At 31.9% G+C, this 24964-nt stretch overlaps 3 protein-coding genes across 7 annotated transcripts; 1 reads left to right on the plus strand and 2 right to left on the minus strand.

Moving 5' to 3' along the window:
• Nucleotides 1-1107: 1107 nt before the first annotated feature.
• LOC116772472 (armadillo repeat-containing protein 8-like) lies at nucleotides 1108-11333 on the minus strand. 5 transcript variants are annotated; one of them, XM_061522232.1, is made up of 14 exons: nucleotides 11189-11333; nucleotides 10898-11111; nucleotides 9443-9649; nucleotides 8944-9181; nucleotides 8552-8686; nucleotides 7198-7300; nucleotides 6615-6830; nucleotides 6217-6288; nucleotides 5749-5884; nucleotides 5223-5335; nucleotides 4250-4429; nucleotides 3711-3857; nucleotides 3220-3389; nucleotides 1108-2708 (listed from the first exon to the last, which is right to left on the minus strand). In XM_061522232.1, the coding sequence occupies exons 1-14, from the start codon at nucleotides 11210-11212 to the stop codon at nucleotides 2669-2671; spliced, it is 1995 nt and encodes a 664-aa protein (XP_061378216.1). In that variant the 5' UTR covers nucleotides 11213-11333; the 3' UTR covers nucleotides 1108-2668. The 5 variants fall into 5 exon arrangements, with proteins under 5 accessions (XP_061378216.1, XP_061378218.1, XP_061378215.1 ...); XM_061522234.1 differs by having other exon boundaries at nucleotides 5223-5314; nucleotides 8944-9187; XM_061522231.1 differs by having other exon boundaries at nucleotides 8944-9187.
• A 324-nt stretch (nucleotides 11334-11657) lies between these two features.
• LOC116772688 (ankyrin repeat domain-containing protein 54-like) lies at nucleotides 11658-12830 on the plus strand. Its single transcript, XM_032664952.2, has one exon. The coding sequence runs from the start codon at nucleotides 11757-11759 to the stop codon at nucleotides 12555-12557; it is 801 nt and encodes a 266-aa protein (XP_032520843.1). The 5' UTR covers nucleotides 11658-11756; the 3' UTR covers nucleotides 12558-12830.
• Nucleotides 12831-12882: 52 nt separating this feature from the next.
• Nucleotides 12883-24743, minus strand: LOC116772427 (sphingosine kinase 1-like). The gene is made up of 3 exons (XM_032664622.2): nucleotides 23846-24743; nucleotides 18624-18723; nucleotides 12883-15035 (listed from the first exon to the last, which is right to left on the minus strand). The coding sequence occupies exons 1-3, from the start codon at nucleotides 24733-24735 to the stop codon at nucleotides 14181-14183; spliced, it is 1845 nt and encodes a 614-aa protein (XP_032520513.2). The 5' UTR covers nucleotides 24736-24743; the 3' UTR covers nucleotides 12883-14180.
• Between the last annotated feature and the right edge of the window lie 221 nt (nucleotides 24744-24964).

Genomic DNA, 24964 nt, shown 5'->3' on the forward strand with positions numbered 1-24964 from the left:
ATTCGTTACCCATAATAAAATATAATATATTGTGTTGAATTTTTTTTAATTTTATATTTAAATCCTGATACACATACAAGGATTGCAATTTGACTAAGTGCAGAGAACATTATCATAGACTTTGTTAACAAAGGAGTAAAGTGACAAAGACAAACCAAGGTTTAAAAGTAATTGTGTTGCTTTGTCTGCTTTGCTCTATATACTGTCAACCAGTAGTTACTAGTCAGTAGAAACGTTTACACACAATTATAGTCTTTAAAATCCATACATACGAACCATAATCGTGTAAAGTTATTTGTATACGCTGTTTAGTGTTGACAAAACACTAATGGAGTATACTCTTAAAATGTTTGCTGAACTGATGAACGCCATTAAAACGCTTTGTGGTTAAAGTACAAATGGTAGGTATAACTGCATCGAGAAAGTAAAATGTGTTTATTTATGTCAAAAAAATATAAAATTGATTTAATAATAAAACATAATTTTTATAGTTCCCATTAATTTAATATTGACTCAAGCGTAGACAAGACAGAGACTTTCGTCTCAGCATTCAATGGATTCACCGTGCGTGTGCCGGGTCCATCGCGTTGCAGGGAGAGGAGCTTTGCCAGTGCCTGGGACTTCCGACCCAGGTGTAGGGTTAAGGGCCCCCTATCTACCACGCGCCAAACCTTCACCTCCACCAACCGTCCAATCTACTCAAACTAAATCTCAGGGTAAATATTCCAAGACTATTACATTAGATTTGATAATTTAAAATGTTATTTAATTTCAGTTCTCTTATATAGAACTATTATAGGGATTTTTTCACAAATTTCAAATTCTCCATCTCCATTCGTCCATCTTTATGATTTAGAAAAATAATAACCTATAATATACTTTAAATGACAAATATTTTTAAGATTTATTTTACATTGAATTTATTAATACGATGAAACATTTTTTTATTAAAAATTAGGGTTTTCAAAAATATACCAATGCGAGTGTAAATAGAACCTTTTAATTAGATTCAAAACAAATTTATTATAACAATAAATGGTCCTACGCATCGTGAAGTTTAAAATCAAATTTAAAAAAAAAACGGGGATATAAAAATGAAAATCAATACACAACAGCAATTTCTTTATCTGTTCATATTTAACAGAAAACTTAACTTTTATAAATAATAAAAATTTACACAGTTAGAGCAAAGAACAATAATTAGGCGCGAAAATGATTCAACTTAAAGTATTCAATATATAAAGTATACGATATTGTATTAGATTGTCAATATTGCATTGCATATTTCATTGAACCGATGGCTTTCCGAAATATTAAAAATATATATATATGTATATATATATATAAACAACGGTACTCATTACAATACAATAATGGACGTCTGTCGATGTCATTCGCTTGACATTAATTGTCAACATTATTTGACAACTTCAAAAATGACATATGTTAGGAATGTCCATTGTTATACTGTTTCCACTAATCATAATATTTATCGGAAGAAACACAGATTTAGATATATATTTTTCAATGTTACATCACTAGTATTACAACATTTATATTTTATTAAAAAACCCGAGTCAATTATACATGGAGTCAATAATTGTATGATTACTGTAAGACATATATTGTACACATAATGACGAAAACAAATAACATTTAAAATTGGATTTTTATAGTTAAATCGTACCATTTGAGATCCAAATACAACATGTTACGTAAGGCTTTTAAATAGGCCCTCAATCATAAGTCGCTTCACCTATATAAAAATATTTATCGAACACAAAAATTGAGTATTTAGATTTCAACGTAATGTACATCATAACTTAGAGTCAATGAATTTACACATCAATAAGCAAAATGTATATATTATGGATCGTTTTAAATTTTATGAAAATATTTATTCCTTAACGCTACACAGGATAGGATTTAGTCACATATGTACAAACGGTTACTGAATGTTTCATTATTGAGATTCTTAAATTACAACGTAGAAATGAAACGATATGGTCATCATTATTAACGATTAAAAAACAGATACATTAGCAAAATAAAAAATAAAAAATAAAAACCGGCGATATTGTTCAGACATGTTCCCACTTCATCAAATTTAATTACAAGATAACAAAAAGTGACTTAAAAACTTGCAAAGGAAAATCTTTAAAAAAAAATGTATACTGCATACATACTGGCAAGACAACGCTACAAAAATTGCTCTCCCATATAATAAAGTACGTTATATTATCTCCATTCCATTATAAAAGCTACGATCACTCGCTATCACTTAACATTCCTGTACTTCATGTCTTTCCGAATATTATTTAAGCCAAAATATTCAATAATTCACTAGAGTAGTTTAACTACTATTTAGCTAGTTTAAATTTCAGTTCAAGCACCGCTCCGTTATCATTACACATACATAACATTCGACGAGAAGCAAAAACAACGGGAATGAATGAATGAAAGAACGTATGTACGAACGAATGAATGACATTCAACGCTAACTAAAATAAATAACTTGGATAACATCCCTCGTGTGAGGTAACAGCCGTCTTAGCTATATACATTTAAATACTTAGCATCGAAATAGAATTAGATAACTTGAACTTTTGACTTGAACCCGCTGCGACTGAACCACGAGTTTGTATGGAAGTTTTCTAAAGTTGAGAGCCTATGTGAAATCGTTGAACTGTGCTAGGGCCGTTTTCACTCTGCAAATAAAACTCTTGTAAGTACTTCAATAATATTTTCTTATCAACTGTTTACGTTCGTATTCAATAAAGATCAGTTATGGGACAAGCTTTAGTGTTCTTGTTTGTAAAATTGCAAGGACTTATATTATTATTAAAATCTTTATCTAATAAATTAAAAATATTATTTTAACTAAAATTTGCGAGATAGCAAAAGGTTACTTCTAAGTATGTTTCATTTGTGATGTTTCTCATACTTCTCCTAGAGTACCTTAAGGAGGAGGAATACAACCTTATAAACTACAAGAACCATAGACAGAATGCTATACATGTAGAGAAAAAACCTTGTATATATTTGTAAATACGTGTATTTCTTTGCGTTGTAAAGAAAAGAAAGAGATGGAAATATTACATATAAACGTGTGTGAGGAAAAGAGATAAATAAATAGAATTACACTGTTGTGTAGTATGATAGAAAAAAATGAGATATCAAACACGTGCGAGAGTGATAGGGATAGATATATTATCGTACTTGTCGTGCAGGTGGTGGGCGTCGTGCCTGGCCCGCAGGAGCTTGAGGGCGCGCAGCACGCCGAGGTCCGCGAGCCGCGCCTGCCGCGCCGCCGCGCCCGCCTCGCCGCGCCACACCAAGTTACCCGCCACGAACAAAGCTGCTTCTTGCAGTTTCGACTCCGGGTGCGCCTGAAATTAGAAACCAAAAAAATTATTACTAAGAAATTAAAGATAAATTGTCAGTGTGGATACTTATACAATTTGTTAATACTCAACTCCAGAGCGGATTTGGATGGATTACTTTGTTTTAATTCTGGCAACCTCAAGTTAAGTTATTACAAAACAAAGGTCACGAAATAAAAAAAAATATGATAACAAAACACCATTTATTTATTAACTATCGATACTATACACGGAAAACAAAACCAATGCTAACACCACTATTTTATAATTTAAAATAAAACTTTCACAAACTTATATAGTGTAGTCATTTATTTGTTAAGCACCTACCAGATAATCGACTAGTTTCCTGAGCACGTCCTCGTTATCCATAATGAGGTCCTTGGCCTTCTCTCCGTCTCCAATGTTCCCGAGGATGCACAGCGCCTGCTCCTTCACCTCCGCCGGGTACGAACCCTCGAGGACTACTATCACAGCCTGGAAGAAACGTCAGACAAAAATTAACTCTATCATATTGCTAATAGAACACATTATACAAATTGAACAATTATTACAAAATAACCCAAACAAATTGGATTCATTCGGCAGTAGCTTTGAACGCGACTTCGTTCGCGTGAACCTTGAAACTATTTAATATGTTTAACTCGTTAAAAGTTCACTTCTATAGGTACATCACATTTTAATGAGTAAGATTGGAACCCTCAAAAGTTAGGTTAGGTATTAGGTCCTATAACCTTATTATGTATTTATCCCCAATTTAAAGTACTTTATTAGCGTGAGCGATAAATTTATTACTTCAAACCAACGCACTCTATTTTTAAAATATCAGTTTGGGTGAATCCAATGCGAGTGTATTAAACCCTGAATACCTGCATAACTTGCGAAGAATATTCCGCCATGATAGCGTCAATGTGGTGCCTGGTAGACAGCAGATTTCTTAATAAACCCAGAGTTTTCATGATAACCCGCGTGTCTCCGTCGCCTAGTAATCTGAACATCTGTTCCGTGCCCAAACAACACAGAATCCGCTGCTTAACCTTCTGTTCAGCCTGCAAATAAACGATAGCTCTTAGCATTCCATGGACACACTGCGCGGGTGCCGGGTTCATCGCGTTGCGGGGAGAGGAGCTTCAACAGGGCATGGGACTTACGACTCAGGTGTAGGTTTAAGAGGCTCCTGTCTAACGCGCGTTATACGCTCGCCTCCACCGACCAAGCTATATTAGCTTGGATACTAAGAAAAATACGTTAAAGGAAAAACTATTTCTACCACAAATATTTAAATTGAACTTTGATTATACATGTTATGTTTTTTTATAATTTCAAAGTTTTTAAGCGCTGTCTCACAAAAAACTTGTCTAAAATTTATCTTAAATATTTAAATATTGTAGTAGTCCACTAAACTAGAGAAATTCTTTAAAAATATATCCAAAACTTGATTTAATTTTCTGGTCTTTATTTCATAGAATAGAGGCATATTCATTTCTAGCTACATGTCAGTGTCACAATGTGTCGATAATATAAGACTAGTTTTTGTCCACGACTCCGTCCGCAGACTTTGGAGTCGAGTTTAAAGGAATGTCGTGCTTAAAACATAGATACAGTCACCAATCGGTATCGTCATATGAGTTGATATAAAAGACAACTTTTATGTAGTACTTCCTTGGGAACGGAATTTCGAGATGAACAAAAAGTCTACAAGTTATTCGGATGCCCATTATGTATTAGAGGAACCATTCATCTATATCTGATGAGTACTTTTTTGGGTGAAAGAGTTAAAAATATTTAAACATCTGTAGACCTTCACAAACTTTATAATGTATAAAATAAATGATTTTTTACCTGGAAGGCCATATTCATGAGCGCCCATATCCCGTTAAGCCTCAGCGCTGCCTCCGGTCGCCTGGTGAGACCACACAACATCTCAACGGCACCTGAACGCACAAATACACATTCTAAGACAATATTTATATCTGCTCTTTCATACAAATATTCCAATAAACTAATCTACGACTTGTCCGACGACAATTTTTTTTTTATGAATTAATAAAACTACATAAAGCATATAGTATGAGTACTATTTGGAAACGGAACAGATTTTTTTTGTTTGTTATCAAATTTGTTCCGTTATATGTAACATTAAAACATATTTTGTACTCATAGTTAGTGAGACAATACTCGATCAGTTTATTATATATATATAACCAACAAAGAAAAGTTACATTTTTATTATGTATCCATATATGAACCTGATATCTACACATAATTCATATAAAAATACTTAAGTATTATATTTATGTATATTAATTTATTAGATGTGGAACCACAGTGCGAAGTACAAATATACACAAAACCATACAAATCAAACCTTGGTCTAACATGGGTTCTTTGGCGGGAGAGAACTCAAGGAGCAGATTGCATAGCGTCGAAGATCCAACGGTCAGGAGTTCGGTTCCCGGCGAGTCGTTCAAGAGGAACATTAATGGCCGCCAAACTTCGTGATCCTGTGAGATATTAGTGTTTTCTATGAGATGGTATCGGAAATACTATAAGATCTATAACGACGTAATATAACCTAAACGATATTAGATTCACTTGTAGATACAAAGTACATTATTGAAGTTACATATTCTCAAACAGGTTGTTGCATACATTTCTATTTAAATAATTCTAAAGTATCACTGAACAAAGCAAAAATAAGCATAATATGAAACAACTAATGAAATTAAACTAAATTATCAGCTGTTGAACCAAAATATATTTTTTTCAAAGCAATATTCTAGACAGGAATTAGCATGAACACAAAGTATATTAACAACATGTATGTCATAGATACCTGAAATGTCGTCCGTAACTGCTGAACTGACCTTGACAGTGAATGGAGACATCTCACGGCCGCCAGCCTCACCTGTAACGTAATAAACATATATTTGTACGGATAATTTTAAGACCAAATTACTATTTTACAATACGCAACACCAATACATACATAAACTTTTTTTTATTTTTCCTTCTTTTATATTTCTTACAACTAACATCAATGTATAGGACAAAAAACTTAAGAACTCCATACATATTGGTTTTATTGTAATGTAACTTTTTGACTAGCTAATATATAGGAACACCCTGATATGTTATAGTTTTATTACCATTTTTGTTATATAAAACACAATTTCTATGCAGAAAAATTCTAAATGTACAAAATTTCTACGGGTATGTCTACCCCGGACCCACCGACGCCTCTTGATTGTTCATCCCATTCACCACATGGACCATGATGCTGTGGGTTTCTATGATCTTCTTCCGTATGTCTTCATCGTTGGCTCCCAGTGATGCGAAACACTTGAAGGCTCCCTGCTTGGCCGCTGACGACGAACACGTGACTATATCAGCTAACGAACTCATCAGGTGATTCGATATAGCCGCCAGCCTTTGAAGGGATGTGTCCACCTGAAGGAAGCATTCAATTTTTTTTTTGGTGTCGCCTAAACTTGTACAGTCAACGGAAAAAATTGAGAAAATTGTATTTAGAGTTACAGTAATTAGGTATTCAGTGGGTGTATATTGGATTTTTATATACCTCTAAAAGGAATTGATAATTTTATGGGTCATTACATGTAATTGAATTTAAAAAAAGTTGATTAGAAGATGCGACAGAAAGGTCTATAGAGTGAAAAAAATATTTAAGAAAAAAATCAATAAAAGCAGAATACTGTGATAAGTATAAATTAAGATGGTGCTAACATAAATAATTATTAATGTATATATGTGAAATATTAAATTGATATTTTAAGTTTGATTCATATTAAACTCTCACTTCTGCCAAATAAGCCAAAGTCTCAGCAGCGGTCGCTCTGATGTCTTCGGGCATATCCTTTGTACACAATCTCGCCAAACAAGGCAACGCTCCAAATACCACCCTATAATAAAACTGTTTTATAACATAAGACTAAACTTAATTTTTATAAACATATACGATACATATGTGTTAGTAAATATAAGATATGTATACATAAATAAATTAAAAGAAATATATAGCCCTGATAATAAGTACTTTTGACAGCTTTATATCTGTTATATAGTACTGAGCATTGTTAGCCTTGCATTACAGAAATAATAGAAATACTACTATTTAGAATATTTAACAACAAAATATTAAGACTGTCATAATATAGAGATAATATTATAATTTACTTCATCAAGCTAATTAAATAATGTTGCCATAATAGTAGTAGTAGTATACTTTTTTGTAAATTGTAGTCAATAAATATAGAAAATATTCAATGTATGAACAGAACGTTCTCTCGCCCGTGACGAAAGCTGACAAGCAGAACAAAAATATGCTAGTGTATGTGAAGTGGTTTTGTCTACTGAAATCGTGAAAAGGTTGTGTAATGTAACCTATTTGGTAAAAACTTTTCATAGAGTCGCATGACAATTAACTGGATTTGTCTCAATATATAGGCAAACTCTTTTAAATATATTCTATATAATTAATTGGATTGGTGTAAACAGATTACAACAATGTAAACACACTTCATTGATGGATACCTCAGTAAACTAAAGGTTTTTATAGAAAATCCAAAAACATATTAATTCTACCTACATTTGGACATATTCATGGACGTAAAATTTAATGAGGATGTATGGATTTTTATATAAGCTTATGGCAAAAGCAAGTGTATTAACAAATTAAAAATAATAGAGCGTCTAACACTTAACCTATAAACTTGACAAATTGCGTCATTGTATCATTTTTAGTTGCAGTGACATAAAATATTCTCAATTTTATGACAATCCGTTAAGTTTATTTGGACTTTTAAGATATTTTTTCTGTTAAACATGTCTATTTATTTCATACTGTGAAATTGTAATAGAGAAGGGATTGTTTTTTTTTCTATTATTATTTTGGTTTGTTTGGTATAACCTTAGATACTTAATTATCACAACAAGATAAAGGAGTTTAAAGAGCAACTATAGGTGACATTTTATCTATAAAATAATAGGGACTGTATATAGTATATTAAATTATAATTTATAATAGAAGTTAGGTTTTTCATTGCTTACAAATGCCGTTTCCCGTTAAAGAAATTTGATTGTGTTTAGATTAATGGCTTGGACTCGGTAGGAGTCGGACAAAACTGAAAGATGTTTGAAAACCTAAATAATACCTATTATCATCAGCTCCTAATGCACCCGCTCGATGTATGAATGTGAGACATCTAGCTGCACCCATAGCCACCGGCAATGGTTTATCTCTTGATACCAATGCCATTAATAACTCAGGAATTGTTTTGTCGCCGTGTCTGAAAGAAGAGGGAAAAATAAAGAGGGAACTTTTGAAAAACACAAAAGAAAATTCCACCAGAGTATGCCGATAAGTTCAATTTTATTAGAGAAACAAACGCCACTTGCCGGCCAAAAAACATAGAGATGTCTGTGTTTCCCTTATCATAAAATAGTCTAAGTCTACAAGCAGTAATCAAGGCACTACTTCTTAAGATGGCACTATTTGGTGAATTTAGTAAATGACTTTATAATGGCTGAGACAATGGGCACATACCTGGTTGTGAGTGCGACCTGCGAAACACTGGCATTTTCAAAGCACATGGCAGCTAAAAGATCCAAGGCCGGCAGCGCTCTAGCCATGGGTGGTGCGGCATCTGGCCTGGCCGCCAGCAGGGCTGCCACCGCCGCACATGCCCCCGCCGCACATAAAGCCTCCTGTTCCAGGGGACCTCCGCACCATATTGACAGGATGCGAACCACGCACGCACGCGCCGTCAGAGATCCCTCCCTGGCTATTACTGACGCTTGACCGTTATTAATCCCTCTTTTAGTGATGTCATTTATTTATCATAAATATAGATTTTTTATATACTGACACACATTAAAACACAAAAGTACGATGGCTTAATGTTTGATAAGGTATATACTTAAGAAATTAAAACATTGGAAAAAAGAAATTATCATAAAACTTTTGAAAATAAGTGGATCAACACAAAATTTTATGGAGATGAAATTCAAAACATTAACTAATCTTTTAATATGTAAAAAAATACCTGTTAATCTTCCCAGCAGTCTCATATCAGCAGGGAGGGCACCAATTGGTGCTGGTGGATGTTGAAATATACTCCTGAGTGCACACAGACATGCTTCTGCTAGCTTAGTACCAGTCGGCACTACTTTCAACAACTCCACAAGAACTATAGTTGTCCCTTGCTCAACTAGTGACGCCACATTTTCTGGTGTTCCTTTGGCCAGGGATCCTATCAATCATATTTATTTTTGTGTAAATCTACTGAACCGTAACAGTGTAACGTATTGAAAAATAAATTTTAAAGATCCTTGTAGAAGATTCCTTTATGAAATTTTTTAAAGCAAAAACAGAGTTAAGAAAAGAAATTATGTCTTATATATGTATAGGTATATTAGTTAATTAATTTAATAAATAAAGTAGATTTTTTATTCCTTATGGGATAATAAACTAAAAGATATTTTTTCCCCAAATACCAATATTCACTTTAATTTTATAAAATAAAAATAAACACCGGTAAATGCTATTGTTGTGTTATTTTATTATCAATGTTTTAAGTAAAACAAGATCAAAAGAGGTTTCAATTCCAAATTTGGGATGAAGCTTTTGCCTTGTTTCAATTACGAAAAGCCATCACAATGTACACAAGTCTTTAGAATTGCACAGGTCCTTTGGTTCCGGCCTGTGAATTTATTATATACTCGTTTTTAGTATTTTGTGTTTTATTTTCGTATATAATTTTTCTGAGAACCAGGTAGAAGATAGCAGAGCAAAATTATGCACTAATCTGTTTACTGAAGCCTATACTACAAAAAAAATATTCAGAGAATATTTAGTCTCCCCCTTTTTGGGTATCTAAGTTCCTGGCATTTGCAAGCAACAAGTGAAATGCAGGTATGCAGAATAGTTTATGACAGTTTTCTGTCAGAATGTAGTGTTATGACTGAGTTATACTCATAAGGGCCAAATATAGTTTGCTTTCATTCGGCTCTAACGCATCCTATAAATTGCATTAAATGGTGATTTTTGTAAAATTATATACACAAATAAGCAGATAAAAAAAAACTATATATTCAGGACAAATTTTAATTGAAATTTTAATCAAAAATTAATTCAAACATCTGAAACAACTGAAATCTTACAAACATAACAAGTATATAAATGCCACAACATTTATTATATTACATTATAATGATAGTATCTGATTGAATATTTATGTTTGATATTAGAAAATATCATCCGTTTCAGTGTTTATTCAAACAAAAAAGATAATCCACATTTAATGTCATTGATATGTTATGATAAGAGGAAAAAAACAATACTTAAATTGCTTCCAATGTTCAGATATTATACTTTATATATTTAGAAATGCTATGTGTACTGTGACATTGATAGCAAAGGGCATCTTGTCAATAATATTTGACAAACACATTACATTCTATAAAAATGTTTCAGGTGCGATTTATTTAATATCACTTACCAATTGTGATCGTTGCTTCAAGCCTTATATTCGGATCGAGGCCATCGTCCGTCATAAGCTGCAACAGTCTAGGAACTATTCCTTGTTGTATCACCGAACTCTTTTGTCTGTTACTGCCAATCACTGAATTCTTCAAAGTGACCAGAGCCTCCAACAGTTTCTCTGGATTCGACGAATAAATCTCGTCTATATATGAACGTGAACTCTCGATATCCTTTAAACAAATTTTATAGGTTATATATACGCTCTACAAAATTAAGAAAATATTAATAAAACTTGAATTTCACTAACCATGAATATTGTGAGCTGTTGCATACTTTGTGAAATCTACGCAGCACTCTTGATTAAAAATATCACAGGAATTATTTTCTCTAACGGATTGGCAAATAATCTGTCGCTGTCGTGTGACAGTTCGCCTCAAGGATTTGAAAGGTTATCTGTCAAATGTCTATAAATTAAATACTATACTAGCAAACCTCCAACATTATATACATTCATAATCTTTAACTTTTAAAATGGATATTGTTGACTTTTGTGTCTAGTATTTTAATATAATGTTTTATTATAAATGAACTGTTTTATTCCAAACCGAATACCTAAAAAATCCGATGTACAAATAAATATTTAAATTTACGCTTATTACTTTTCATTATTTCATTGCAATTGATTCATTTTCCTTATAATAGCAAAACGCTACCTTGTCACCTTGACAGTTACGGGTTATGATAATTTTGATAATTTACATAATTTGACACTTGACATAGAAAGTGTAACATTGTTCTCAAACTTGAAAAGATAAAAAGCAAACTTTCTGGTTTTGATATGGTTTCAGTCTCTTAACTTCGACTAAAGGTTTATAATGGCGGATTCTGGAGTTGATACAGGTAACGAAAGTAGTGACAATCCTGTTTTTGACCATTCTTATTGTGTTTTGGAGTTTAATCCTCCTGCAATACCAATAAATTTGGCTGGACAACCAATGCCTGTAGACTTTTTAGGCGAGCCCCACGACCATATAGGAAAAATAAAGTGTTCAACAAAAGCTCGTCACTGCAGATTGAAATATCGTTATGGAAGATCAATTTGCTCATCAAGAAATAAGAAGTTGCGGTTTGCTGCGTCCACCAATAACACAGAGCTAGTAGAAAAGCTTTTATTATCAGGTGCTGATCCAAATTGCTCAGATGAACATAAAAGAAGCCCCTTGCATTTAGCAGCTTGTAGAGGTTATGTTGATGTTATTAAAATGTTAATAAGACATGGCGCAAATCCAAACAATAAGGATACTCTAGGCAACACGCCCCTCCACCTCGCTGCTTGCACTAATCACATTCCTGTTGTTATTGAGCTCCTCGATGCAGGCACTGATGTCAGTTCCAATGATAAAAATGGTCGCAATCCTATACAGCTTGCTCAGAGCAAACTAAAACTCATTCAAATGAGACCTAGTGGAGCTGGGCATTTTGAGGAAACAAAGCAGCTCATCAGTGAAATATGTCTGGTTGTGGAAATGATGCTTAAATATATGAAAATACAGAAAGCTGATGCTGGTGAAATTGAATCTGTTAGAGAAAGACTTGAAAATGTCAGCACCAGAGAACAAGTCGATTCTGAAGTACAAAACCTCTTGGATAGTCTTGATTCTTTAAAATTAAGATAATAATTTAACTTGCAACAAATACAAGACTGTTAATTTAATAACTGCCTAATGATAAGAGCTCATAATATTTAGTTCTAAGTAACAAAATTCTAAAAATCAGCTCAGTTTGGTTTGTCGGTTGTTTAAGGATTAATTAGTAGAGTGACAATTTTTTCCTTATTATAAAAATAAGTGTAATCAATTTGTCAAGGATTTGATTAAAATTATATATTTTTAAAATTATATCTATTAAGTAAGTATGTTCTTTTAGTAATAAATTTACTATAATTTTTAGATATATTTTTATTTAAATAAATCTCCCTTAGTTTAGGGTAATTGAAACGAATTTTTCCAATCATAACCATTTATTGACATCATTTGTCATTTAAAATTCATTTCATTATAAAGCTAATTGGAATATTTTTATTAATGAGTAGGAATATTTCCGGAATGTAGGAAACTTATAAAATAATATTCAATCAACATAAGTATTAAAAATAAGAGGTACCATAAAACCCATGTAATGTGGATATTAACTTGACATACATACAACTTTATTAAAAACTATTTAAACATTTATAAAATAAAAACAATACATTAAAAGTGTGCGCCTGAAAAAATATTGAAGCTTAACACATTACAAGATAACATCTATCACCTTGTTGTTTTATTTTTTTTTTTTGGCAAAAAAAACAATATCTTGCATAGTAATACATTTCTTGCTTATTTATCTATCCAAAAATAATTATTTAAAGAAAATTTAGACTCTGAAAAGATTAAAAACATAAACATTTTTATTATATAAGTCTTTTGAAGAAGTTTTTGTGCGAATTACACAAAGTATTGCATACTGAAAGGACAATATCAATCAAATTAGGCTCAATTTATGGGGTTTACTGACACTAAATTTATGGCGAAGTACATTATCACAGACAGATAAACTCCATAATATTATAAAAAATACTGTTAAATAAGTATATTTCATGAAATAATAAATACATTTATTTATGCAGCTGCTACTTATTATTTACTTAATTTATTATTATTAATGAAACATAATATATTATTATTTAGGATAATTGTAGGAATTGAATTAATCAATAAATATATATTGACCTTAACTAAAAATGTATATGGCAATACTGTTACTTTCACAGTATATATAGTCATGTTACTGGAAAATGTTACTTTTAACAAGTGCCCCATCTTTGAGCAATCAATAAGAATATTTCATGTTTCCGTTAACATTATTATCAATATAACAACAATTAATCAATTCCTTGTAAAAATTATAGTGCAGAATATTTGGCACTGCTGCATATGTACGTTCCGATATTTGTTGACTAGTCATCATTTTGATGGTTTTTTGTTTATAGAATTTTTTTTTTATCTTAAAAAATATTATCACATCTTCTGCCTCTAAAGAAACTCACTGCAAAACTTTAAAACGGATATAAATATAGATCACAATTATTATGTAATGGCTTAGTTTTTAAAAATCAGCTTTTTACTTTGGTATTAACTGTTTCAGGCACAACCATTTTACTAATAAATATATTTTTTACGACATTTTTAACATTTATTGCACTTAACTCTCTCGTCGACTTCACTCAAACTTCATAAGTCATTCAAACTGAAAACAATCTAAAGATTATTCGTAGGTACTAATAAATTTACTATATTTGGGAATATTTCAGCCTGAATGGGTCCATATTCGACCAGCTCTCCATCAACAGTTATGTAACCATTCGGGCCCTCTGGCACTAATCTGAATGCACTAACTGGTATCATTTTGATATATTCACCGTTTATTTCCGAGTGACTGCCGTGGCTCATTCCCATGAGGAATGAGAATATTTGAGATCTCGTTATTCCCGCTTTAATAATCAGAAGCCACATGACCCCATCGGACAGCTGGGAACGTGGGGCGAATAATAAATCTTCACCGATGTATGCTTGATAGGAAACGTAGGCCATTACGAATTCGCCTTCCTCACGCTCCCAGTGGGATGGTAATTGGGACATTAGTGACGGCAAATGTGATGCTGGGCCGTGCATGCACGCGTGAACGGGAGATCGCATCTCTGAACCGCTGCTCGTCACGCTATGATATTCCGATCCCCTCGTGCTGTAGAATGTACTCCGCCTTGAATTAGTCGAATGCCACGAGTCAACCCGCTTATGTCGCTTACCGTTCACGACATTCGTCAATGTTTCCGAGTTCTCGTAACAATCGACGAAGTCTTCTGTGTCAGGGGAATCCAATTCGCCGTCGTGGCTTACGCTGTGACTTATTGTGAGCGGAAGTTTAGGTTTTGGCAAATTGCTCACATCTTTTATTCTTGCGTAGTGTATCACGCCTTTATACTTTCTCAATCCGATCAATCTAGCTAATGCCCAAAGAGTAAATCTTTGGCCACCGATCACTCTTAATTTTTCGCTTTCAATGTCGATGTCCGCAAGCAGACCCCAGCCGACAGATAAAAAGGAATACATTATCTGCAACAACAATCTAAAATTAATCCGATGGCCTTGAATAACGATTTCATATTATATAAATATATATATCTTGTAAGATATAACTTATGTAATAAATGTGAAAGTTTTGAATGATATAAGACTGTTTGTTACACTTTCTCAAACAATAATTTTTTTCAATTGTATTTAATTAACTCAACAATAATATAGCTCACACATTATATGAAAACACTGCTTTGGCTTTGGTTTCGTCAGTTTGGATTATTCGGTTATGGGTACAAAGAAAACTTGATTATGTATAATAATTTTTTATGATTGCCAACTAAAAATATCTACACATATGTCAATCTATCGCCTGTGTCACATCCCTCTGTATAAAATTCAACGGTGGTGGTTTGTTCGCCGTTGAACTAGACATGATTTTTGTAAAAATTATGCCGCATTGTTCTGAAGTTTCATTAAACTACTCAGTTGTGACCGAGTAAAATAATATCAGCCATCAACATATCCATATATCAAACCCAACAAATTATCGCATTTACAATGTTAGTAGAATGTAAGTAAATAATGTATGGAAATAAAAGTTAAAATTGTCAAAAAAAATATAGGTACGTATAGCGACAACAGACTTACACGATTGAATACCAGGAGAAAGTATAGTCTATCACAATTATCAATCACTTTAATTCATGAATGAAAAATTTGATGTCTACAATGTACATACATTTTATGTATAAATGACTAAAATTTAATAATCTTATAATGACTACGACATTTGTTCGAATGCAGCAATAAAATGGACGCCAATTCTAGTATTAATAAAAAAAAATCCCACACAGTATTGAGCCAAAAATTTCAGAGAGATAATGTCGTAAAAGAGGATTGGGAATCATAAGTACTAAATGGCATCATAAATGTTATTGACCATGTTTACTATCAGTTGAAGGTCATTTAAATAAAGGAATATAAAGAGCGATTCCTGTCACATCGATTTCTGAAAGAGCCTTAGTACTAATGATGTTTAATTAATGAGAAATAAGATTTTTCAGGCCTCGATTGCACAGTACGTTAATGGAATTAAAACAAGATTTATTCACAGCTTTTGGCAGACAATACGAGGCATTCGGTCTCGAGTAAACGGAATACAATTCATTACTACGACGACCAGTGTCTACAACGAGTAATCTACGAGTTAGGCTAATTTATGTTAAGAGATCCTTTGAGAAAGTTATTTCCATTAGTGAAATGTTAAAATTACGCTAATTTTAATGCTGGATATATATTTCAACTAAGTTTGATATATATATATATTATAATGTAACTTTAAAACTATAGTTTTTTCATAGTTTGTATTAATACAAACATGTTGTAAGCAATATATTTGTCCATTGGAAGTCAACTGAGTGATAACTACTGACATTTATTTTGCATTTAATTCTAAGCATAATCACCTTTCGAGCTATTAAAGAATTTTAGTGAGACGTGTACGTGTAAAATCGATAAAATATTGAAAATTTATAAGACAGCATAAATGTCTTGGATTATACACCTGCTCTTCCTTTCTCCGCACAGTAACCTGTGTATTCCATTAGTTTTATAGGTAAATAAGCCATTACGCTGATGCAAAAAAGCGTTCAAGTGGTCAATTACAGTAATAACATCCTATCGCCATTAAGTCAAAAAATTATAATGAAAAAATAAATTACAAATCTGATGGTACACGTCTGATCTTCTAATTACTTTGGAATTTGGACCTTGATATTTTTTTTTTCATTTAAAAAAAATATTTCTAATTCAATTTTGTTTGGCGCTTATCTTGCAATATTTATTCTCAATTAGCATAAATAAAAATTAACTCATTAGCGATATATCAAAGAAATTACATTTAAAGTAGATACAGCTAAGAACGAAACAATCTCTTTCCATTGGCCATGATTCTGTATATATTATGGATTTTTCCTACAGCGAGTTAACAAAAAAAGACTAAATACAGCAACCAGTGTGAATATTCACAAAATTTAACATGATAATATAATGTAGAATTACGAATACGAATTACTTATATTAGACATAGAATCGTATGAAGAGTATTGTATTACGTAAAGGACGTTATAATGATTAATGTAACCTTATACGCATTTTATAAGAGTAATAATGAGTGATCCGAATTCTTCTGATTAACAAAAAAGGCATCTCATTTACAGTACTCTAAGCTCCTATTGCGCTACCCATAATTTACTTATGTTAAAAACAACAATGCTCCAACTATAAGAACAATACCTTGCCAGTTCATTTTTGCTTGATACAAAAAATGTTTGAGTTCAGTATGCCCAAGAACAAGCGCATTAATAATGCGCAATGGCCTATTTACTACTAAATTGAATGTAATTGTACCAAACAAATAATATAACACAAATTACGTACTCTCAAAATAAAGACATTTTATTATAATGAAGGAAGAACCTGTACTCATATAATAGATACATTAAATAGTTTTAAATTAACATATATGGAATGTAATGAGATGTAAGACTTTCGCGAGTATTCATTTAAATGAAAGTAATATTTTTCGAATTACTACAAGTATTTTATTATTTTAAAAACTACATATTCGGAGAGTATGTAGTTTTTTACAATAATAAAATACGCGTAGTAATCCGAAAAATATTAGTTTCATTTAAATCTATCGAATGTTTAAAGATGACTCGGCCGCTGGTTTTTTATTAGGTGACAAATGAATTTGTGTTATTGATATGATTCTGACAATAAATAGGCGTTAAATAGTGAATCGTGTAACCACTCGTACAAATATGAAGCGGTTACAAGACATAATTGTATCCGCGCTGTATGTTTGTTATGACGGACGAAGTCAATTTAATAGTTATAGTATATTTGAAGGTGAAGAGACAAAATATATTAATCGGATATGACAACAAACCTACTATTTGCTTATGAACATGTTTTGTTAGACCGACATATGTACATATAGAATTTTGTTATTTATTCACGCAAAAACTGCTTTATCGATTTTGATGAAACTCTACAGTGATGTATGTTGGATATAAAAATAAAAGTTAGGCTATGATTTATAGAGAAATTCCGTGTAGTTCGTGCATAGTACTTGTATAGTGTATTAAGTTCCGTGACACAGACTATAGATGTTGGTGCCGGTTGGTAAATGTATAAAGTCTATTAAAACAATAGATTTAATAGACTTTATACATTTCTCCCAGAGTCTCAATGCGACTGTCACGTCGACAAAAACCAGTATATTGTAATTTCAAAATATCTTGTCAAAGGAAAAAAATGATAACATAGGCTTAATATTTTAATCGTATTATTAACCTTCGTTCTCAAAGATAACTTGTAATCTATAAATATTATATGTTATTTTTTTATGGGTTTAAAGTTTTACCTTTTTAATAAAATGACCTATTAGACGCGTTTATTTAAATGCACGAAATAAACGTTTAATAAATTTGAAAAGGAAGAAACCCTCAATTTTACTCCAAATTGTTAATTGCTTGTATCATACGAGTAATTTTTAAGATTGTGGACAGACTAATTAAATAAACCTTATGTTATTATATAACAGAAACATTAACTTACTTTAGTTTTGGTTTCAACTCGGACGACGTCCATGTTTGCTGTTTTTCCTCTCACTAATGCCATCGACAGTCCAGTGAGGTTGTGGGTTATATACGGTTCGCTGTAACAAACATTAACTGTCGAGATCTTAACAAGAAATAAGATATGTCTAATAAATTGTATCTAAAATATTATTATTTTTTTTATTTATGCTTATCCGAGCAGACGGCCTACCTGATAGAGGTAGTACCGTCGCCTATAGACATCCACAACATAGTTTTGCGGATGTGTTGCCACCCTTGATTATGGAAAAGGGAGAGGAAAAAGTGTGAAAGGGACGAAAAAGGGAAGAGGTAGGAAAGGGTGGGAAAAGGGAAAGGCCAACAGGCTCTCTCACTCGTCGGACGAAACTCAGCCATTAAAGACTACTTCACGCTGATCTTCTGTGAGATGGTGGTACTTCCCCGGTCGAGTCAGTCCATGTACGAGCTGCAGTAACTTGACCACAGTTAGGCTTTACCATCTTGATATAGCCCGTATAGCAATATAACACAGTCATAGCCCATATTGAACAGAAATTAAAGATATATAAATAACAAAGGATAGAAGTTAAATTTCATTAATATAAATTTGTTTATATTTATATAAATATATAACAATTTGTGCTTTTATAAGACTATTATGTACTTTATGTACAAAAACCGGGAAAGTGAAAGCGATTTAGAACTTACAGCGCCATTTAAGTGAGGTTAAGATTAGCTACACTCAAATGTTACACAAGAAACTAAGACCATGACTTTTACTCAAATTTTATTCTAACAAAATAGAAACTTTAAGAAATGAATTTTAAGATATGCGTTCCTAAATTATTCATATATCTTGTACTTACTTTGAAAACGCCTATAATATTCAGATAATAAATAACTAAGTTAGTTTTTGACTATACTATAAGCAATAATATACACCTATAATCAGATATCAATACCACCCTCTCACAGAAGATCGGCATGAAGTAGCCTTAAGTGGTTGCGTTTCGTCCGATGAGTGAGAGGCCGGTTGCCCTATCCCCATTCCCACCCTTTCCTTATTCCCACCCCTCCCTTTTCCTTTAAAATCAAGGTTGGCAACGCATCCGCAACATCTATGTTGCGGATGTCCATGGGCGACGGTCACTACTGCCAATAAATTAGGTCGTCTATTCGTTTGCCACGTTTCACATAAAAAAATAAAAAAATAATAAATATAAAATTCTTATTTAATAAGGTTACCAAAAAATAATTAAAACGCATTATATACAAATTTTTATCAAATTAAATGTAAATATTAATATCGCATTGTAATTATAAAATGCTGGTAGACGTCGCGTTTAAAGTGGGACAACATAAACTTGAAATGTTTGTTCATTATTAACCTAACTTACCGCATATTCTTACCACATGTTCCCATTATATTTTTCAGCTTGTGTAATGCTTGTAAGTAAAAGTTTAAATGCTTGTAAGCATTTACACGTTTTTATTTTATCATCACTATAATTATTTTTTTATTCAAACATCGATACCTTTCATACATTTTACATTCGTTATATAAATTTTATTGAATCTATTTCTTTTTAATTATCACTATTATCTTAATTACGATAGCCATATTATTAATCTATATACACACACTAAACTAGAACACGGTTATCACGCTACAAACTTGGGTTGGTTTCGATGGACGAATAATGTAATAAAAAACAAGGAAAAATAAAAATATAACCTAATGCACAGTCATTGTCTTCTTTGAATTAAGATAAACTTCGTCTCGTTATAATATTGTCTTTGTTATTATAATTAAAGCGGCAAAGATGTATATAACCACTTCACTATTGTTATGATAATTGAAAGTTTAAATTATTTAATTGATTATTTTTTTGGACTCTTTTGAACATTGATGGCTGCAATGTTCAAAAGAGTTTCTTAATACTTCTATTTCGTTAAGTCCGTTCAAAATAATAAAATTTAAAAGTTGAATGGTTTTAGTATTCCATTTTTTTTTGTGATGGATAATAATCGTTATTTTTAACAATATAATTATTTCCACCGAAATGACATAATAAATGTGAATTACAAAAAAAAACAACACGACAGTGTTATTGAAGTTTAGATATAATTAAAACACAATGTTCAAAATAATGTTACCGAACGAGCAAAAGAAACTTTGTAACACAATAGATGTTAATGGAATATAATGATGTTAAAAATCATTTATAAATCGTTAGATTTATTATTGTATACCAACTAAATGCTGCTTCTGTTCTTATTAACACATTCAATTATGCATTTTTATACGCTCTTTATATTTTTTAATATCACGTTACCTTTTTGAAATTGATACAGTTCAGGAATTTCATTATAAAAAAAAAATTGAATTCTTATCGGAATCGTAATGGGCAAAATTCATAGTACGTAAAAACTGTTTACAGTTACCACTTAATATATATATATATATGTATATATATCAATTACCTATTCAGTGTTTCAAACCAGGTATCATAATCTCATGATACAAATAAGCACTAACCGCACGACCTACAATACCTTGTTATCAAACAACTGAATAATTCAGACAATGTTTAACATTACACTGTGCGAATAATACAAATCATATTATAACGTAAATATGGAGTATCGTTTTATTCTGTCAATACACGATATAAATATTACATGATATTTTTTGAGGTTTTATTTGCTTTGATTTGGCACAGATTTTTTTTTTTTTGCTAAAAGTCCGACTGCAATCTAAAAAATAATGCTTTTCTTATGTATACCGATGATAATTACTATAGAATACTAAATACGGACAAATTTTAAACAAATGTGAATGTTAATAATTTCAAATACCTACGGCTTAAAGTGTAGTTAAAGGGAGTTTTCTTTCATATACCATACGTAATTCTTGAAATTTCATATAAGGACCAAGATTTGAAGTTCGGTTCAAGTAATGTTTAATGGAATAATCAAAATGGATGAATAAGCATAAAGTATTCATTCGGTACGTCTTAAGCTTTACGGAGTTTAAGGAGCTGAGAGCTAACGCATGCCATAGGGCCCGCAAAGAGTTTATCGTTTTCACTTGTCGTCAGAGCCCGCATACGGGGTGCGGGTGATTTCTATAACGTATGCGAATTCCGTTATTCAAGAATGCGGATATCACCCGCACACGTTTAATCGACCGAGTTATCGACCAGTGGATTTCATTGGTTATTAGCTCGCATGCGGGTACTCCCCGCAATCGGGCTAACTACCGACTTATCGACCAATGAAAATGCGCCTTTATGAATACATATTTTAGTTTATATATAACCCTCAGATAAGCAGAACTAAGTTTTTTTTTATTTGTTTACGTGGTTTATAATGTAAGTAAATGTTATTTTTTACTGTAATATTTTATTCCAGAACAGGAATTAACCTCGAATAACAATAACCTCTCTCAAAATTTAATCCCAAAACCTCGTAATGGAACCTTTTTTTTTTTGTAAATGCAGTTAATTTCAAAAGCAACTTTTTTTGAATGTCGGCAAATTGTTTTATATATAAATCACATAATCTACATAAAAAATATGAGTGAATGCGTCAGTATCCCTTATAGTATTTCCTTTTCAGTTTAACTTTATAATTACTTCATGAATTCCAGTTTTGCAAAAATAACTGATCCAATAAATTACCGAAACCAATAGAATATTACTAAAAAGTAGCTAAACCTTCTTTGACTAAGATTCTCATGCTTAACCCCAGAGGTAAACAGTAGTTGTGATGGTAACACTCACAAAAATGTCTGTAGTATTTAATATAACAGTCATTTGTAGCGTGTCTTAAGAATAGTTACAGGGATCTGGTGAATTGTATAACACAATGCTCCAGTGACATTCTCTATGTGTTTTTCAAAGTATGAAACGCGACAACGTGAAGGGTCTCTGAAACAGCTCTGGGGAAAGGGACTAGGAGTTCAGAAAAAGTAATTTAGGAAAAGATGTACGCCAATAAGAAAAGGAAGGGGTTGGCATCATGGCCTTTTTATGCTAAAGGGGTCTTGTTAAGAAATAGGTAGCAAGATTACTGCTTCACCCTAATGTGATAGAAAGGCGCAAGTAATCTCTTAACTATAACAAGTAACAACTAAGATGTTGGACGCCAAGACAATAAACTACAAGTGTATCTAAAGCTAACCAAAACTCAACATACATAGCTAGTTCACTGGTTTCCCATGACCTAGATCCAGATCTCCAAATTCAATCACCAAACTAACAGCCATCCAACATGTCAAACACACTATCTGGGAATTGGTAAGCAACCTTTGGCAGTTCTTCTGTAACCTTCACATATTATGGAAGTAGGACAAAAACTCTCTGAAGTATAACATTTTTAACCACGCGAGCCATCAGAACTATGTGATTAGCAAAATGCCTCTCAAATGTTACTTCGTTCCATCCATCTTATGTTAGTAAGTAGTAGATGATAGTACTTCTGAATTATATATTCATAAAAATTAATGTTGTCCGCTTTGCATTTTATCAATCTATTTATTTAAAATAAAAGAAAGTTGCAATTTTGAAGGATACTTAAGTTTTTGCAAGTATATTTGTTTTAAAATTTTGGATAAATTAAATATATCATAAATGACAATGTACATGAATATTAATGACTTCAAAACATTAATTAAATTAGTCTTAAAAAGGTTATAGCATTGAAGAAAACTGGATTTTAAAGTTATATCAAATGCAACATAAAAGTAGTTATTTTTAAAATACACAAACTAAGGTATAGAAAATTTGTAGGACCTTTTCTTTCAACCAGTGTGAATTTTCTCTACAAATATATTACAAATATTATTACTGCTATATAGATCAATATAACTTATGTTTATTTTGCAATCTCAATGTTCTATGGCCTAGAAAAATATAGAATTTAAAAAAATTATGTACTATTGTATATCATCATAACATGAAATAAGTTTTTATGAAAAAATTATTACTGCATCATATTGATTTCATTGCCATCTTACAAATTATTTAATACCTATAAGAATCTTTTTATGAACTTCTCTTGTATTGGAACATTAATATTCCTCAATAAAAAAAAAATCCTTGAATATATTTCAAAGTAAATTCATCCATTAAAATAATATTAAGCTACCAGCATAATTATAGTCATAATCAATTAATTATTTACAATGAATTTAATTAATACAAAATATTAACTCACTTATAGTGGTGGCAAATGGTCCTTGCTAAACCGTTTCCAGAGCCACATGGAATGATAGCCAAGGGAACTTCAGCAAGAGCCTGTTGCCAATCAAGTCGCTCGAACATGCCATTTAAAATTTCGAACAAGACGCCATCACCGCCCACCGCTACAACACCGCGCCAGCCGTAAACATCCCTCGTGCGAATATAATCACGAGCATATTGAGCACTTTCAGTCACGCGAAGGTAGTAAGGAATCTCAGCTTCGTTTAAGATAGTCGCAACTTTAGCTTGAAATAGTTCGACGGCCTTACCTGAACCGGATTTCGGATTTATAAGTATTAAAAGTTTCTTATCGTTTTGCGGCACCACATTTGTTATCGGTTCGTTTGCTATCAAACATTTAATTGTATTTCGCCACCTTTGCGCTTCTCTGTTATTATCTTCATATTTATCATACGATCGAAACTGCAATGTTATTGTTGTCCGCTCTCGCTTAAGAGAACGGCGGCTGCGCTTTAAATTATAAGCGTAAATATAAAGATATGCACTTATATCATTTTCATCAAGGTCACCGCTATCCTCATCAACGACTTTCAGTGGAGGTTTACCCACAAATGACCTGCAAACACAAGAACCAGCACCAACGCGCCGTCTTTTGCTTCTCATACATTTACTTCCAATAATGTCTTGCAAGGGTATCGTTTGTTCTTTTGATGAATCGTCTTTTATTAAAGACAATCTCTTAGAGGTTAATCTTACGCGAAATGGTGTTTTCTTTTTTAAACGAATATAAAATGTTTCTTCAAGGTAAACTGTCTCTTTTGAAACGGCATTGTCACCACTTTTGACGTTATACACGTCCTCACTTAGCTTTGGTTGCGCCATAACTGCCAAATACAAGGCCATTAAACCAAATGTCAAAATATTAAGATACCTATACGAAATGAAAATGACAACAAATGTCGTTGGTGTACTGACACAGACTAAATTATTTAATAGCAGTCTTTAAAAAAAAGCATATCAGCAATGAGAATTTAATTCTAATATTATAATTATACTAATAACTCGTCTCTTATGAATGCTACTAAAAACTCATGACATTACAAAAGTTTATCTTTAATGCCATCAAGCGATA

The sequence above is a fragment of the Danaus plexippus genome, chromosome 12, assembly GCF_018135715.1.
Source record: "Danaus plexippus chromosome 12, MEX_DaPlex, whole genome shotgun sequence".
Taxonomy (NCBI): domain Eukaryota; kingdom Metazoa; phylum Arthropoda; class Insecta; order Lepidoptera; family Nymphalidae; genus Danaus; species Danaus plexippus.

Coding starts and splice junctions, on each gene's coding strand:
- LOC116772472 (XM_061522230.1), bottom strand. CDS start 11,212: ATGCAACAGCTCACAATATTCATG. Junction 3,858..4,249: donor ATTCTTCGCAAGTTATGCAG/GTATTCAGGGTT, acceptor CGTTTCTTCCAG/GCTGTGATAGTAGTCCTCGA. Junction 3,390..3,710: donor GGAAACTAGTCGATTATCTG/GTAGGTGCTTAA, acceptor TTCTAATTTCAG/GCGCACCCGGAGTCGAAACT.
- LOC116772427 (XM_032664622.2), bottom strand. CDS start 24,735: ATGGCCTTGTATTTGGCAGTTATGGCGCAACCAAAGCTAAGTGAGGAC. Junction 18,724..23,845: donor ACCATTTGCCACCACTATAA/GTGAGTTAATAT, acceptor TGTTTGTTACAG/CGAACCGTATATAACCCACA. Junction 15,036..18,623: donor GAGTTGAAACCAAAACTAAA/GTAAGTTAATGT, acceptor TTGTTGTTGCAG/ATAATGTATTCCTTTTTATC.
- LOC116772688 (XM_032664952.2), top strand. CDS start 11,757: ATGGCGGATTCTGGAGTTGATACAGGTAACGAAAGTAGTGACAATCCT.